Source organism: Crocodylus siamensis, chromosome 6, assembly GCF_052110815.1.
Source record: "Crocodylus siamensis isolate JL-2025a chromosome 6, ASM5211081v1, whole genome shotgun sequence".
Classification (NCBI taxonomy): domain Eukaryota; kingdom Metazoa; phylum Chordata; order Crocodylia; family Crocodylidae; genus Crocodylus; species Crocodylus siamensis.
This window is the reverse complement of record NC_143400.1, coordinates 25,539,511-25,552,343: the sequence shown is the minus strand read 5'-3', so window position 1 is coordinate 25,552,343 and position 12,833 is coordinate 25,539,511. Positions and strand designations below refer to the sequence as shown.

The 12,833-nt window shown below is 46.4% G+C and overlaps 1 protein-coding gene and 1 pseudogene across 1 annotated transcript; both read left to right on the top strand.

Annotated features, from left to right (window-relative positions):
• Window positions 1-740: 740 nt before the first annotated feature.
• On the top strand, window positions 741-1,676 carry LOC149861827 (olfactory receptor 11H6-like). Its single transcript, XM_090053574.1, has one exon. The coding sequence runs from the start codon at window positions 741-743 to the stop codon at window positions 1,674-1,676; it is 936 nt and encodes a 311-aa protein (XP_089909700.1).
• Window positions 1,677-8,604: 6,928 nt separating this feature from the next.
• Window positions 8,605-12,833, top strand: LOC149861826 (olfactory receptor 11H12-like; annotated as a pseudogene).

The following is a 12,833-nucleotide window of genomic DNA, read 5'->3' as shown; positions in this document are numbered from 1 at the left end:
ATCTTAGCACTGTTAGGTGTGCAAATGCCTATGCGTGACCTGCTGAAGTATGCATTGCATTTGAAAGCTCGCCTAACCTTATTCCAACCATGCAGTTGGGCCAATAAAGGATATCATGCCCAAAAAATCCTTGCTTATTTGCATAATTTGTGGACCAACATGGCTACAACATCCCTCTAACACTACAACACACGATTCACAAGATGAACCCAAAGATTTCCCATAGGAATTCTTAGTGTCAAAACAGCTGTGATGTCCTGTTGTCTTTCTAAGTTCTGTCTGAGCAACAGAAGAATTACTCTGTTATTTCTCTGTAGTCAAAAATGTCTGGGATCTAAGTCCTGGAATTTTCTGAAGGGTGCCTCGTGTCTAACGAGGGGTGTCTAGAGTCCAGTGAAGTCAAGAACAACTGATCTAAAGCATCCATGCTGGGCCTTTTTCATGCATGGAGGGTGTTGAATCATGTATGGACTTGGAAATGCATTTTGTGTGCGAGTGTGTTTGCACGTGTATGTGGCACATGTGAGAGCACTGCTCCCTGTGTGGGGATGGAACCACGCTCAGGGAATGAATGTCTGCTTTCCTATACTGTATGGTGAACATTCTCAGCGCTGATGATATAACAGGAGTCCTAACTCCTAGATTTCCCGGCTCTACCCCACTAGAGCCTTATCCATTCTCAAAGCCAGGAATAAAACTGGAATATCTTGTGTGTCATTTCTCCAGATCCAAGCTTCCCGATGATTTTAAACAATGCCACCAACCCTGTGACTGAATTCATTCTGTTGGGCTTTTCATCCCTGGACCAGACAAGTCGCCTTTTCCTCTGTGCCTTCCTCTCTTCAGCCTACGTTCTGACACTGGCAGGCAACCTTTACATCATGTGGGCTATTCTACAGGACTCTCGCCTCCACCGTTTGCCCATGTATGTCTTCCTGGGAAATTTCTCTTTCCTGGAGATCTGCTACATCACAACTACAGTGCCACAGATGCTAGTGGACCTGGCAACCCCTCAGGGAGATGTCATCTCCTTTCAAGCCTGTTTTCTCCAGTTCTACTTCTTCTTCTCCATGGGAACCACCGAATGCTTCTTCCTTTCAGCCATGGCCTTGGATAGGTACCTGGCTATTTATCACCCCCTGCGTTACCCCAGTGTCATGTCCCAGCAGTTCTGCTTACTCCTGGTGGCCTCTTGCTGGGTTTGTGGCTTCCTCTGGTTCATCATCCCCATTGTCCTCATCTCTCAACTCCCTTTCCATCGCCTCAATGTCTTGGATCATTTTCTTTGTGATCCAGTCCCACTGGTGGCTGTCTCCTGTGTCCCTGCTCCCTACACTGAACGGGCCTGCTATTGCCTAAGTTCCCTCCTCCTCTTTTCCACCTTTCTATTTATTCTGGCCTCCTACACAATGGTTCTTAAGGCAGTGATAAGGCTGCCTCAGGGGGCTGGGAGACGCAAGGCCTTTTCCACCTGTACCTCTCACCTTGCTGTGGTGGGTCTCTTCTATGGCTCTGTCATGGTCGCTTATGCCAATCCAGCAGCCTCTGGGAGCAGTGGGAAGATGGTTACATTCTTTTATGCAGTGGTGACACCACTGTTCAACCCATTGATCTACAGCTTGAGAAACAAAGAGGTGAAGGAAGCTTTGAGGAGGACACTGCTGGGGGAGCGATAGCTGTTCCTGTCTAGCTCCTGGTGGTACTGGCTGGCTAGCTTACAGCATAGGGAGTGTAACAGGGTGGGTTGTATCTGTAGGAGTTGTATCTGTAGGAGTCTTAGGCTGTATGGGCCCACAAATGACACAGAGGCCTTTCACCTTTAGGAGACACTCACTATCTCTGATCCGACTGAGCAAATGCATTTTGTGTGACTGCTAGGAGTCACTCTGCATCTAATGATAAAAATCCATTTGACCATTCACTTGGAATACAAGCTGTGTGTATTTCTATGCCTGCACAATGTAAATAAGTGCAATGATAGTGCACACCTGGATCCCCTCTTTCCGTTTTTGGCACTATTTAATTTCAGTTGTTTCCCTGCATTTCCTACACAGCTCAAGTGGGCAAATTTGTTGCCCATGTAAGTCAGGAGGAATCCCTGGAATATCAAGCTATAGCGCAGCCTAGGTTTGCTTGCTAAATGTCCGCACAAATAGGAAGATCTTACAGTGATTGCAAAAGCTATCCAGCCTCAGGCCCTGTTGGGCCTTAAGAGGGAGGGAGTCCTACAACTGTGGAGCGACTGCTGAGAATGATCTTTCGCATTTTTGCCAAGCAGACATGGTGTATTGATGGTGCTTGCAGAAATTATCTCTCACTGATCTTAGGGGCCGCAATGGGGCATCAGGGAGAAAGCTGTCTCTTAGGTATGTAGGGTCCAGGCTGTTAAGGGGTTTATAGGTCAAATCTATCACCTCAAATTGCACCAGGGTCTGTGTACATCAAGAGCTGTTGCATAGTTTTGGGTTGCCTTATCCTTCTCTGTACAACTGCAGTGGCAAGTCCTGGTAAGGATGAAGCTGAGTACAGTCCTCCCACACGAGCCTGCAGGTTTGCTCCACAGCTGGAGATTTGCTAGTGAGGCTATTCTGGCCTTGTCCCCAGCAGCCATGCTCACATGTTGGAGACCAAGGGCTTGAGAGCAGGCACTGGGTACAAGGCCAGAGCAGTCTCACAGGTGAGCTCAGCAGGACTTAATGCCCCTAGCCTCCATAGATAACTCCCTGCTCACTTTGGGCTTCAGGCCTTGGACTTAGACAGAAACATCCCACATCCATATTCATGTCATTGCTATACTCATGTGACAGCCCCAACACCAGAAATAGTCGCGGCAGCTGAGACACACATCAGCAGTACTCAGAAGTGGCGCTGGCTCCTACCCTGGGGGTCTTTAAGAGGAGGCTGGCTGAACACCTTGCTGGGGTTGTTTGACCCCAGTACTCCTTCCTGCCATGGCAGGGGGTCGGACTTGATCTGCTCAGGTCCCTTCCAACCCTACCAACTATGAAACTATGAAAGAAAAACAGCAAATATCACAGCTTCATGCCCCTCACAGCTGGAACATCTTGAAAAAAAAGTAACATATTGGGTAGATGACAGTAATGGAATGGGCACTGTATACTTGAGCTTTAGTAAGGCTTTTAATAAAGTAGACAGCAGCATAAATATGCATCTTCCAGATTAACTAAATAAAATATCTATAGAGCCCAAGATTTAATTAATTTGATTTCACTTCATCATATGGTGTGAAAGGACAGGATAGAGCAGTGAATAAAGTGGAAAGAGTGATTTCAATGCAAAAGGTGGGAAAAGAGGAGGGAGAGGAAGGGCTGGGGAAGGTGGGAGGGGGATAGTGTAGGGAGATGGATACAAGCAAAGAACCCACAGGGACAAAGGGGCCATAAAAGCTAGTCCAGATAATGGAATAAGAATCTGTAGTCCCTGTTTAAACCATGCTAAACACTGTCCAGTCTGCAGATGATTTGCAGTTATAGTTGGGTAGTTAAAAACCTGTAGGGATAGAGATTCCACAACCTCTTAGGGTAGCCTGTTCCAGTAGTTAAGACCCAGGTAGACAAAACCTTGGCTGGGATGATCTAGTTGGGGCTGGTCCTGCTTGAGTAGGGGATTGGATTAAATGACCTCCTGAGGTCCCTTCCAACCCTGATTTTCTATGATTCTATGAGCGTGTCTTCATGTGCCCGTACAGCGATGTTGCTACTGTGCCACACATTGCTTAGTACTTCCTTTTGTTGTCTGTCTTATGCTTGACATTGCAGATTTCTGTGCCCACTAAGCTCATTTTTTAGAGAACAGACTATTCTTGTCCACGTCATTGTCATGACTCCAGTGCCACCATGTAAAGTTTAATACTGTATTAAGTCCAGTATTAGGGGCTGTCTGTAAGCCAAGACAGGTTTGTCCCCAGAGGCTACCTTAAGACGGTGATCCTTTTCCAGGAGGGATTGGAAGTCATTAATCATGTGTCTAAAGTGTTCAAGCTGGGGACTTTAGGGGACAACCAAAGAAATCTGTTGTCCTTGGTGTTGGTACTGTAGCAGGCCAGAGTGAGGTCTGAGTCTGGCTTTGTTGATTTGGGTGGCTACAGTTTTGGGCTTCTACTTTTGGAACAGGACAATAAGGGAAGTTGAGGTTTGATATTGGGAAAAACTTTTACACTAGCAGTGTTGTGAAACACTTGGAAAGGCTACCCAGAGAGGATGTGACATCTCCATCCTTAGACGTTTATAAGACCCAGGTAGACAAAGCCTCAGCTGGAATGATCTAGTTTGGGCTAGTCGTGCTTGGAGCAGGGGGTTGGACTAGATGTGACCTCCTGAGGTCTCTTCCAGCCCTTGTTGTTTGTGGTTCTGTGATCCTTCAGGCGTTCATCCCTATCAGTGGGATCAGAGCAGATATGGTTGTAACACACAGCGTGGCTGTAGAGGATGGCGCTAGTGATGTGGCTTGTGGCATGAAGGTAGTTGTGGTGGTTGTTTGGTTTCTGATACAATATAGCAGCAATGTGGCCATTGCTAACCTTCAGTGTAGTGTCTGGGAAATGGATTTGATATGTGGAATATTCCAGAGAAAGTTTGATGGAAGGGTGGAAGTTGTTAAAATGCTGGTGAAATTTCTCTAGAGATTTCTTCCTGTGTGTCCATATTATGAATAAGTCATTGATATCCCTGGGGAGGGGGAGAGGGAGGGAGATGGACCAGCAGGATGAGTGGGCAGCTGCTGGGGAAATGAACTTCAAGGTCTGTTATAAATATGCTGACATGTTGGGCAGGGGGCATATGTGTGCCTATGTCAGTGCCATTCATTTGTACGTCCCCAGACAGGGAGTCCTCAGATCTGAAATGGCTGTGCATGAGAGCAAAGCAGAAGAGTGAAGTGGAAAACAGAAATGGAGTTTAGTGGGGATAATGTTCTTCATGGTTTGTAATTCATCCTCATGGGGGATGTGAGACATGACATCCATGGTAGGTAATATGGAGTTTGCTGGAGGCTTACCAATGGGGCCCAGTTTCTTTTTAAAAAATTGTGGGTTTCAAATAGCTGATGGCTCCAGGGGCATGTGGGAATAGGGTAGAACCAAGGTAGCCAGAAACTCCTTCTGTGATGATGCTAATGCCAGAGTCAATGAGGTGTCCTAGGCTGCCCAGTTTGTGGGTCTTCCGTAATAAGTAAAAGTTGCCTGGCCTAGGTTTGCGGGAGGTGGGAGCAGTAATCCTCTCCTGTGTTTCCAGAGTTAGCTTCTTTAAGAGTTTTGATAAAGTATCACATGAAGGCATGATTTTAAATTTTGGCAAAGTAGATTTAGAATAAATCTCAGTGGGAAAAAAAAGCAACAAACAAGTTTCCTTACTCTCAGAACAGTAACGTAGTGGAATAGTCTGCCCAAGGAAAGTGTGTAAACTCCTTCATTGGAGGTTTTGAAGAGGGAGCTGGTAAGCATCGGACAGGGATGATTTAGGATTAATATTCTCATCTTCATGCTGGGGTAGGACCAGATGACCCTTAAAGTCCCTTCCATCCTATGATTCTATGACAAAAATGCCAGCAACAATCATCATGATAACCTAATTGTATCAACAACCCAGGACAGTGCACACAACAGTCACCATATGTGGCCCCATTTCTGCCTCTATCCTCAATGTTGAGCTGTCCTCACTCCCCCATTTACAGCCTGGTGGGCAGTGTGCCCTACTCACTGTCTTCCACTTGAGAATGGCAGAAGGCACAGGCATAATATTTATTCACCCCCCGTTACCATTCAGACCGCAATCTGTTTTCACTGTTCCACGGAGAGTGTGAGATCCCACCACAGCTCATTCAACCAGGTGAATCAGTGGCGAGTACCTCTGATAAGTCAATTTTCACCCTCTGAGAGCAAATCAGCAGCCACCAGGCCGGAGGACTATGGTAGCCAGGATTGGTCAGGGGGTGGGGAAACCCTGACCACTGAAGCTCTGATCCATGTGTGGTTGAACACTTACCAGCTCAGAGTATGGTTGAGGAGTTGCAGCTCCTGGGATGCAAGCCCAATGACAGGAGAGTGAAGTTTGTGGTAAGAGCAGAGCTGCTCCATTATTAGGATCTGCTCAGCCTGAGACCCTGTTGCTGAGGCTGCCAGATAGAGAGTAGTTACACAGCATCTCTCATGTAAGGTCAATGAGAACCCACCCACTTGTGCCATACAAAGGTCAAACAAAGTCCCAAGAATACTTATTGGCCTAGGACACATTCACAGGTGAGACTTAAGGAGAATGAGATATGGGGCCATTCCCCACTATCACTCTGGGCCAGCCAGTTCATCTTCCTCTGGGGATAGAATGGATCCAGTGAGCCCTAAACAGGCCCCTCATATCAAGAGATATGGCAAGCTCCTATAGTGTCCTGGGCAGAGTGCCAGCCATCGAAGAGTGGGAGTTGTGGGGGAGTCTTACCTGCCCTACCTCTCCTCACCTTGGTGGCAGCTGCTGCTGTAGTAGCAAGGTCTATAGTAGCTGCTGCAGCTGATGAGCAGGCTCACCACACACTGGCACAGCACTGGGCACCAGAATACAGCCTGCCCCTCTCCTCCTCTCCCACCCTCCTCAAGGCATCTTTGCTGTCACAGGTGCAGCTCTGCATTGCCCAGTCAGGGAGTCCAGCACTCAGTGGCATATGGGGATGTGGGGTTGAGTGCAATGCTGTCCCTCCCTGGGTTTTTGCAATGCATATTGTATCTGGGGGTGGGGAGCAAACAGGGCACCAGGAGCTGCCCATGCTATGGGGCTGCAGTGGCCAGCGTATCAAAAGCCTATCCCTCGGCTACAGTGGGTCCGTGTTGTGTTCTGGTGTCCCCCACTATGTCAATGCCCAGGGCTAGTGCCCTTCCTGGCCCTCTTCCCACTATTGTACTTGTGGCAGGGCACCTTTAGGTGACGGCCACTTTAAGGGCAGAGTCAGGCAACTACCAGGTGCTCAATGACAGCAGCCATTTTGAGAGAATGCGATATAAAGGCTGCAGTTTACTGCTGCCAACCCGGGCAGAAACATTGCCTGGCTGAGCTCAGCAGGAACATCTGGAAGGTAAGAGCAGGAAGCTCATTGGTCCTGGGCCTGATCTAAAACTGCACCCTGCTGGGGAAGGGTGGCCTGGTGGGGCATCTGGTGGCATGGGAGCCCCCAGGAAATGCCAGGCCAGTTACCTCCCCAGTGGAAGGCGAGGAGGGGCACCTTAGCCCCAGCCCTCATCTTCAGACGGTCTTTGGAGGCAGCTGTGGGAGTAGTGGGGCCAGGCACAGCAAGCAGAGTGCCATCTGAGCCCAGCAGGGATGTGAGATCCCAGAGACCCCAGAGGGGGTAGCGTGGAGAGCATAGAGCATGGCACCACACACAGTAGCGTTGAACGGGAGTTGGTCTGAAGGTAAATCTCGGGGGCGCATTGAGTAGGGCTGAACTGGGAGTAAGCCTGAAGGGCAATGCAAGCGCCAGCCCCATGAGTAGTTGATCATGAAGATGAGAAGACCCCATGGTGGGGTGTGTGCCGAGGCCCTAGAGGAGGCGTAATAGGAACCCCATGTGTGGGGAAGAGGCCAAGGCATGGTCGCGGATGCCTGAGGCCACAGTTTGGGCCAGAGGCCGAGTAGGGGGCTCAGCCAGAGAGTTAGGGGTGAGTCCTGACCCAAGTAAGTCCTCCGCCGCAAGGAGGCTGAGAGTGTGCTTGCCCTTAAGCTCTTTCGTTCGTCCCAATGACCTGCTGCTCCAGAGAGGGAGGGAGAGTCCCTGTGAGACCCTGGAGCACCAGTCATGGTGTAGGCTACGGTTACATCATGTGGATCCCATCTGCAAGGCATGGGCTGTGGTGTAGGTGAGGTTGGAGCCGCAGATAGCACCCCCTGGCACCAGGGCAATGAATGGGCAGTCTCCCACATTTACCACCAGTTTATGGAAACAACAAAGTTGTAGCAGGCAAGACTAGGCCATCTGTTCCATAGAGACAGGTGAGTAGCTCGGCATGAGACGTGGCCCCAAGCATGCCCCGTCACAGTGCTACTGCTTGTATCTCATTTTTACCAGATGGTCTCTGAAAGATCAGCACAAATATAATGGACAGAGTTCCAGCTCAACTGCAGATGGCATCAGAGTCACATATACACAGCGAATGTCACTTCCCACAGTATGTGTATACATCCCCACTGCCTGACAAAACTGAAGTTTATAGACCTGATGGGGTGCATTTTAAAAAAGTGTGCCAACTCCTATTATTTTATCATAAAACTGCAGTGTTTAATTTTCTTACAGTCCCAGATTCTGGATTCAGAAGATTTCTTCTGAGCTTCAGCTTTCATCTGAACCAAAAAAAAGAGTTTTCAGGTCTTGTGTTTGAAGCAATGACATTGAAAGTGTGATGCCTGGTTTCTCCAACAGTGGAACCTAATAAAGAAAGAAAGTGAGGAATTGATGGCAGTGTCTAAGTATCTTCTTGGGGAGGCAAAACAAGGACCAATGGCTGGAAGCTGAAGTCAGATTCAACACCACTTATTCCTTCGACAGTCCTCTTGGAAACTTTTCCTGGTGATTAGCTTTAATCAAATGTAAGCTATTGGACCAATGGCAGGTAATTGGATAAAATTCTACTGCTGGTGTGATACAGGAGGTTAGGCTAGATAATCTCCTACATCAGGGGTTGGTAACTATTTGGAGAAGGGCTCTACTGAAACTAAGCTTTGAGCACGGGCCACTTCCAACCCAGTTCACGTTGCTGCCTTAGTCCCTTATACCCCCCAGCAGTGCTGCCACCATGCCGCTTCTCTTTGCCACCCAGCCACCATGGTGGCAATGTCCTCTGGTGCTGAAACACTGCCTTTGCCCCCTTGTGCCAAAAACTTGTAGAATCTCCAGTTCCCTGGGCTGGATAAAATGGCTCCCTGAGCTGGATCTGGCCCACAGGCCGTAGGTTAACAACCCATGTCACACATGGTCCTTTTTGGCTTTAAAAATATGTTCTGAGGGACCCTCGGATCAGATCCTCAAGAGATCTGCTAGACAGACTTTGGTAAGAGGTTGAACACTTTCTGTTGAACCGGATGACACAACAAAGAGGAGAACAAAGACTTCTAAGCTCACCCATTGCATTGTGAGGAATGAGGTGATCTCTTAAGGGTGTTGATTCGATGGAAAAATTAACCAGCCTTGAGAGAGTTACCCTCCCTCCCTCTGGGGCCCCTATGCTGAGCAAAAACAAAGCCAGCATTTTTCAGACAGCACAGGTTTTGATTTTTTTGTCAGACATTGCATCGTTCATAGGAAACAACGTTTCACCCAAGTGCTCCTGAGAGGTGACTGAATGCTGCCTGAACTGAGGCTTAGGATGGAGACTGCTGGATAAGAGTGCTGTGCATTTTTGAGTTGCTTCCTTAAGCCTACAAAGGGTGAGGGAGCTGAACAACTGGTGGGAGCATGCCAATTTAAGTATGCAAAAGTTTTGCTCTTTTAGCTTTCGAATAGAACCTGAAAGTCAGTGCGACAAGCCATTGCATTAGTGAGGTGACTGTTTTAACAAAACCATTTTAACAAACCACCATCACAGGTGGCTGTTTTAACTACACTGACATTTATCAACCTAACGACTTATTCAGATCCACAGGTTCAATGTAATATTCTAGCAAGTGTAAGACTTAGTCCTTTCTATAATATTTTAAACACATTTACATTCATAGAGGAATTGGATAAAGACCACACTTAAATAGCTCAGTATTTTAAAACTTTAATCCTGGACATTAATACAACCTGTATGTTGCTAATTTTTACATGGAATCTAGATGTCAGTGGGTGCATCTATATGAGACGCTTAATGTGTAGTAGCCTGTGCAGTAGCATGTCCGGTAAAAACCATGCTAATACACTATGGTTACTACACAGTAAGTGTCACTAAAAAAACCATACTCTGGCACTACTGCACAGTAGCTGTAGTTACTGTGCATTTAGTTAATACTTCATTAAGCAAACAATAAACTAAATGCACAATGACTACTGCACATTTACAATTGTGTAGATGTTCCCCATATGATATATCATTCTTAATTTGGTATTTCCTTAACAAACTTGATCTCTATAATTAAAATATAGAGATTTTAATTATTTTAATCATGGTGTACACATAAGAAGTCTAGTTAGATACCCGATGAATCCATTTGCAGTTTACAAACCCAATTTGAGAGTGACATGGCTTGTTACAAGTTTCACAGATCCATGTGTTGCCTGAGTTGATCCTACCCAGGACCAAGGATTGATATAATAGTATTATAAATGTAACATTTTTACCCATCAGGGATCACTACAATCCTTACTAAATTAAGACAATAATTTTAATAATTATAAAATCTAGACTTTAACATGGCAAGTTAATATTAATGTAACACATTACGCAAATCTAGAGGCACACTGTTTAGTATTGAATCAGTCTTTTAAACATTTTTAGGAATAATATGGTTATAGTTCTTCATATTGTATTATTTTCATTCAACTCTAAATAATATGATATCATTATTATTGAAAAAGAAGCTAGGGGCTGATATCATACGTAGTCAGGAATGTATTGGAATTCAAAGTATAAAAGGATTTCATAATCATTATTGGCTTAGTGCTTCCATAACAATAGGAATAGATAGAATAACCAAATGTAGACATTAATATAACACAGACTCATTCGTTTTAAACTTTAAGTCCTGGAATTTGTGTAATCTGACTTGCCATGAAGACTGTCTGGGTCAGGGACTATGTGTTCTGGGTCTGCACAGTGTGCAGCAGCATGGGACCTAGCCAGGGCTGGGCTCCTGAGTGTTTCTGAGTGACTAAGGAAAAATAGCAATAATCATGCATTGATTTATAAGTTCATTTCATTTGTAATGAATCATTCTTTCTTTTATTTACAGCCAGGAATTGAGAGAGGCATATCCAGAAACCTGGACTAACATATTTTCCTCTTACATATGAGTGTCTTCTGATCCATGACTGATGCCATCCCTGGATCTGTATGAACAGAAGGTAAGGAGATTTGAAATGTCCCTTTGATCTAGTTCAATTTCACCGCACAGTCTCCTAGAGATAAATATTGTGGGTAAAGCACTCAAAGGCATCTAGGTGGTTTTGAAGCCTGAATCCCATTTTTAAAAGGAAGTCTTGGCCAGATTCAAAAACTACGTTATGTACCACGCAGAAAGGTCTCAGAAACACCTGACCGTGACCAGTTAAGGAATGTTTGAAACTCCCAGTCTTAGTTCTGGTTTGCTGAGAAGAAATTCTTCTAGGCTGGCCCTCAAAAGCAGAGCCAGCTGTGGGAAAGCCAGGCTATCCAGCTGTTCTAGGGCTTCAGTGTAGTGGCTTTCTCCAGCAGGGTAGGTGTCCACTAAGCTAAATGAACCTGCCCTGAGTGGATCAACCATCCCAGGTAGATGTGAAAGCTACAGACAGACTTGTGCCTATTCATGTCTGCATGCACACATAGTTTGACTGCTGCCCCTAGCTTCAGTGATGGGGCTGTGCTCAGAGTCCCACTGCTGGTCCATCGCACTTGAAATTCCAGACCCCACGTTGCCTTCAGATGTAGTGATATAGCATGAGGAGTCTTATTTCCAGTGTCTCCCAGCTCTTGCCCACTAGATCCTTCTTCCACAATGAATCCAGAAACACCACCAACCCTGTGACTGAGTTCATCCTGTTGGGCTTCCCTTCCCTTGAGCAAAGAATCGCGTCCTCCTAAGCATTCTCCTCTCCTTAGCCTATACTCTGACACTGGCAGGCAACTTGTGCATTGTATGGGCTGTTGGGCATGACCCCCATTTCAACTGCCAGCCCATTTGGGGTGTGTGAAGCGGGCCATATTCAATTCGGATTTGGATTCAGCCCAATTCGGGGGATAGTGATTCAATTCACTGATTTGGATCACTGTCCTGATTTGATTCGGCCAAATCCGAATCTGAAGATTTGATTCTGATTCAGAGAATCAGTGATTCGGCCATAGGCACAGCTTTAAAATTTTTCTCTACATACCTCGAGGTACCAGGTGCAGTTCATGAGCACTGCAATGGTGGGGTGGATGGAGCACAGAGGGGCCACCCACATGCTATGTCACTGCCACAGTGCCACAGATGATGTCAAACCTGCCAACCCCACAAAGAGATGTCATTTCCTTTCAAAGCTGCTTCTTCCAGTTCTACTTCTTCTTCCCCATGGGGGCTGTGAGTGCTTCTCCCTTGTATCCATGGCTTTAGATAGATAGGTACCTGACCATCTGTCATCCCCTGCACTACTCCAGCCTTATGTCCTAGTGGCCCTGCCTTGTTCTGGTGGCCTCTTACTGGTTCCTTGGCTTCCTCTGGTTCATAGTCCCCATTGTCCTCATCTCCAAAGTCCCTTTTTGTGACCCCAATATTCTGGATCATTTCATGTGTGACCCAGTCCTACTGTTGACTACTTTCTGCATCCCAGCTCCCAGCACTAAACTTTCTTGCTACATCCTGTGTTGCCTCCTTATCTTCACCACTTTCGTTTTCATCCTGACCTCCTATGTGATGGTACTTAAGGAAGCATTTAGGCTGCCACAGTAGTCTGGTAGATGCAAGGCTTTTTCTACCTGCACCTCACACCTGACCATGGTAGGTCTCTTCTAAACCTCTGTTACGACTACCTATATCATTCCGTCAACCCCTGGAAGCAATGGGAAAGTGGTGACACTTTCCTATGCACTGGCAACTCCATTGCTTAACCCACTGATCTACAGTTTGAGAAACAGGGAAATGAAGAAAGTATTGAGGTAGACACTACTGGTGAAGAGGTAA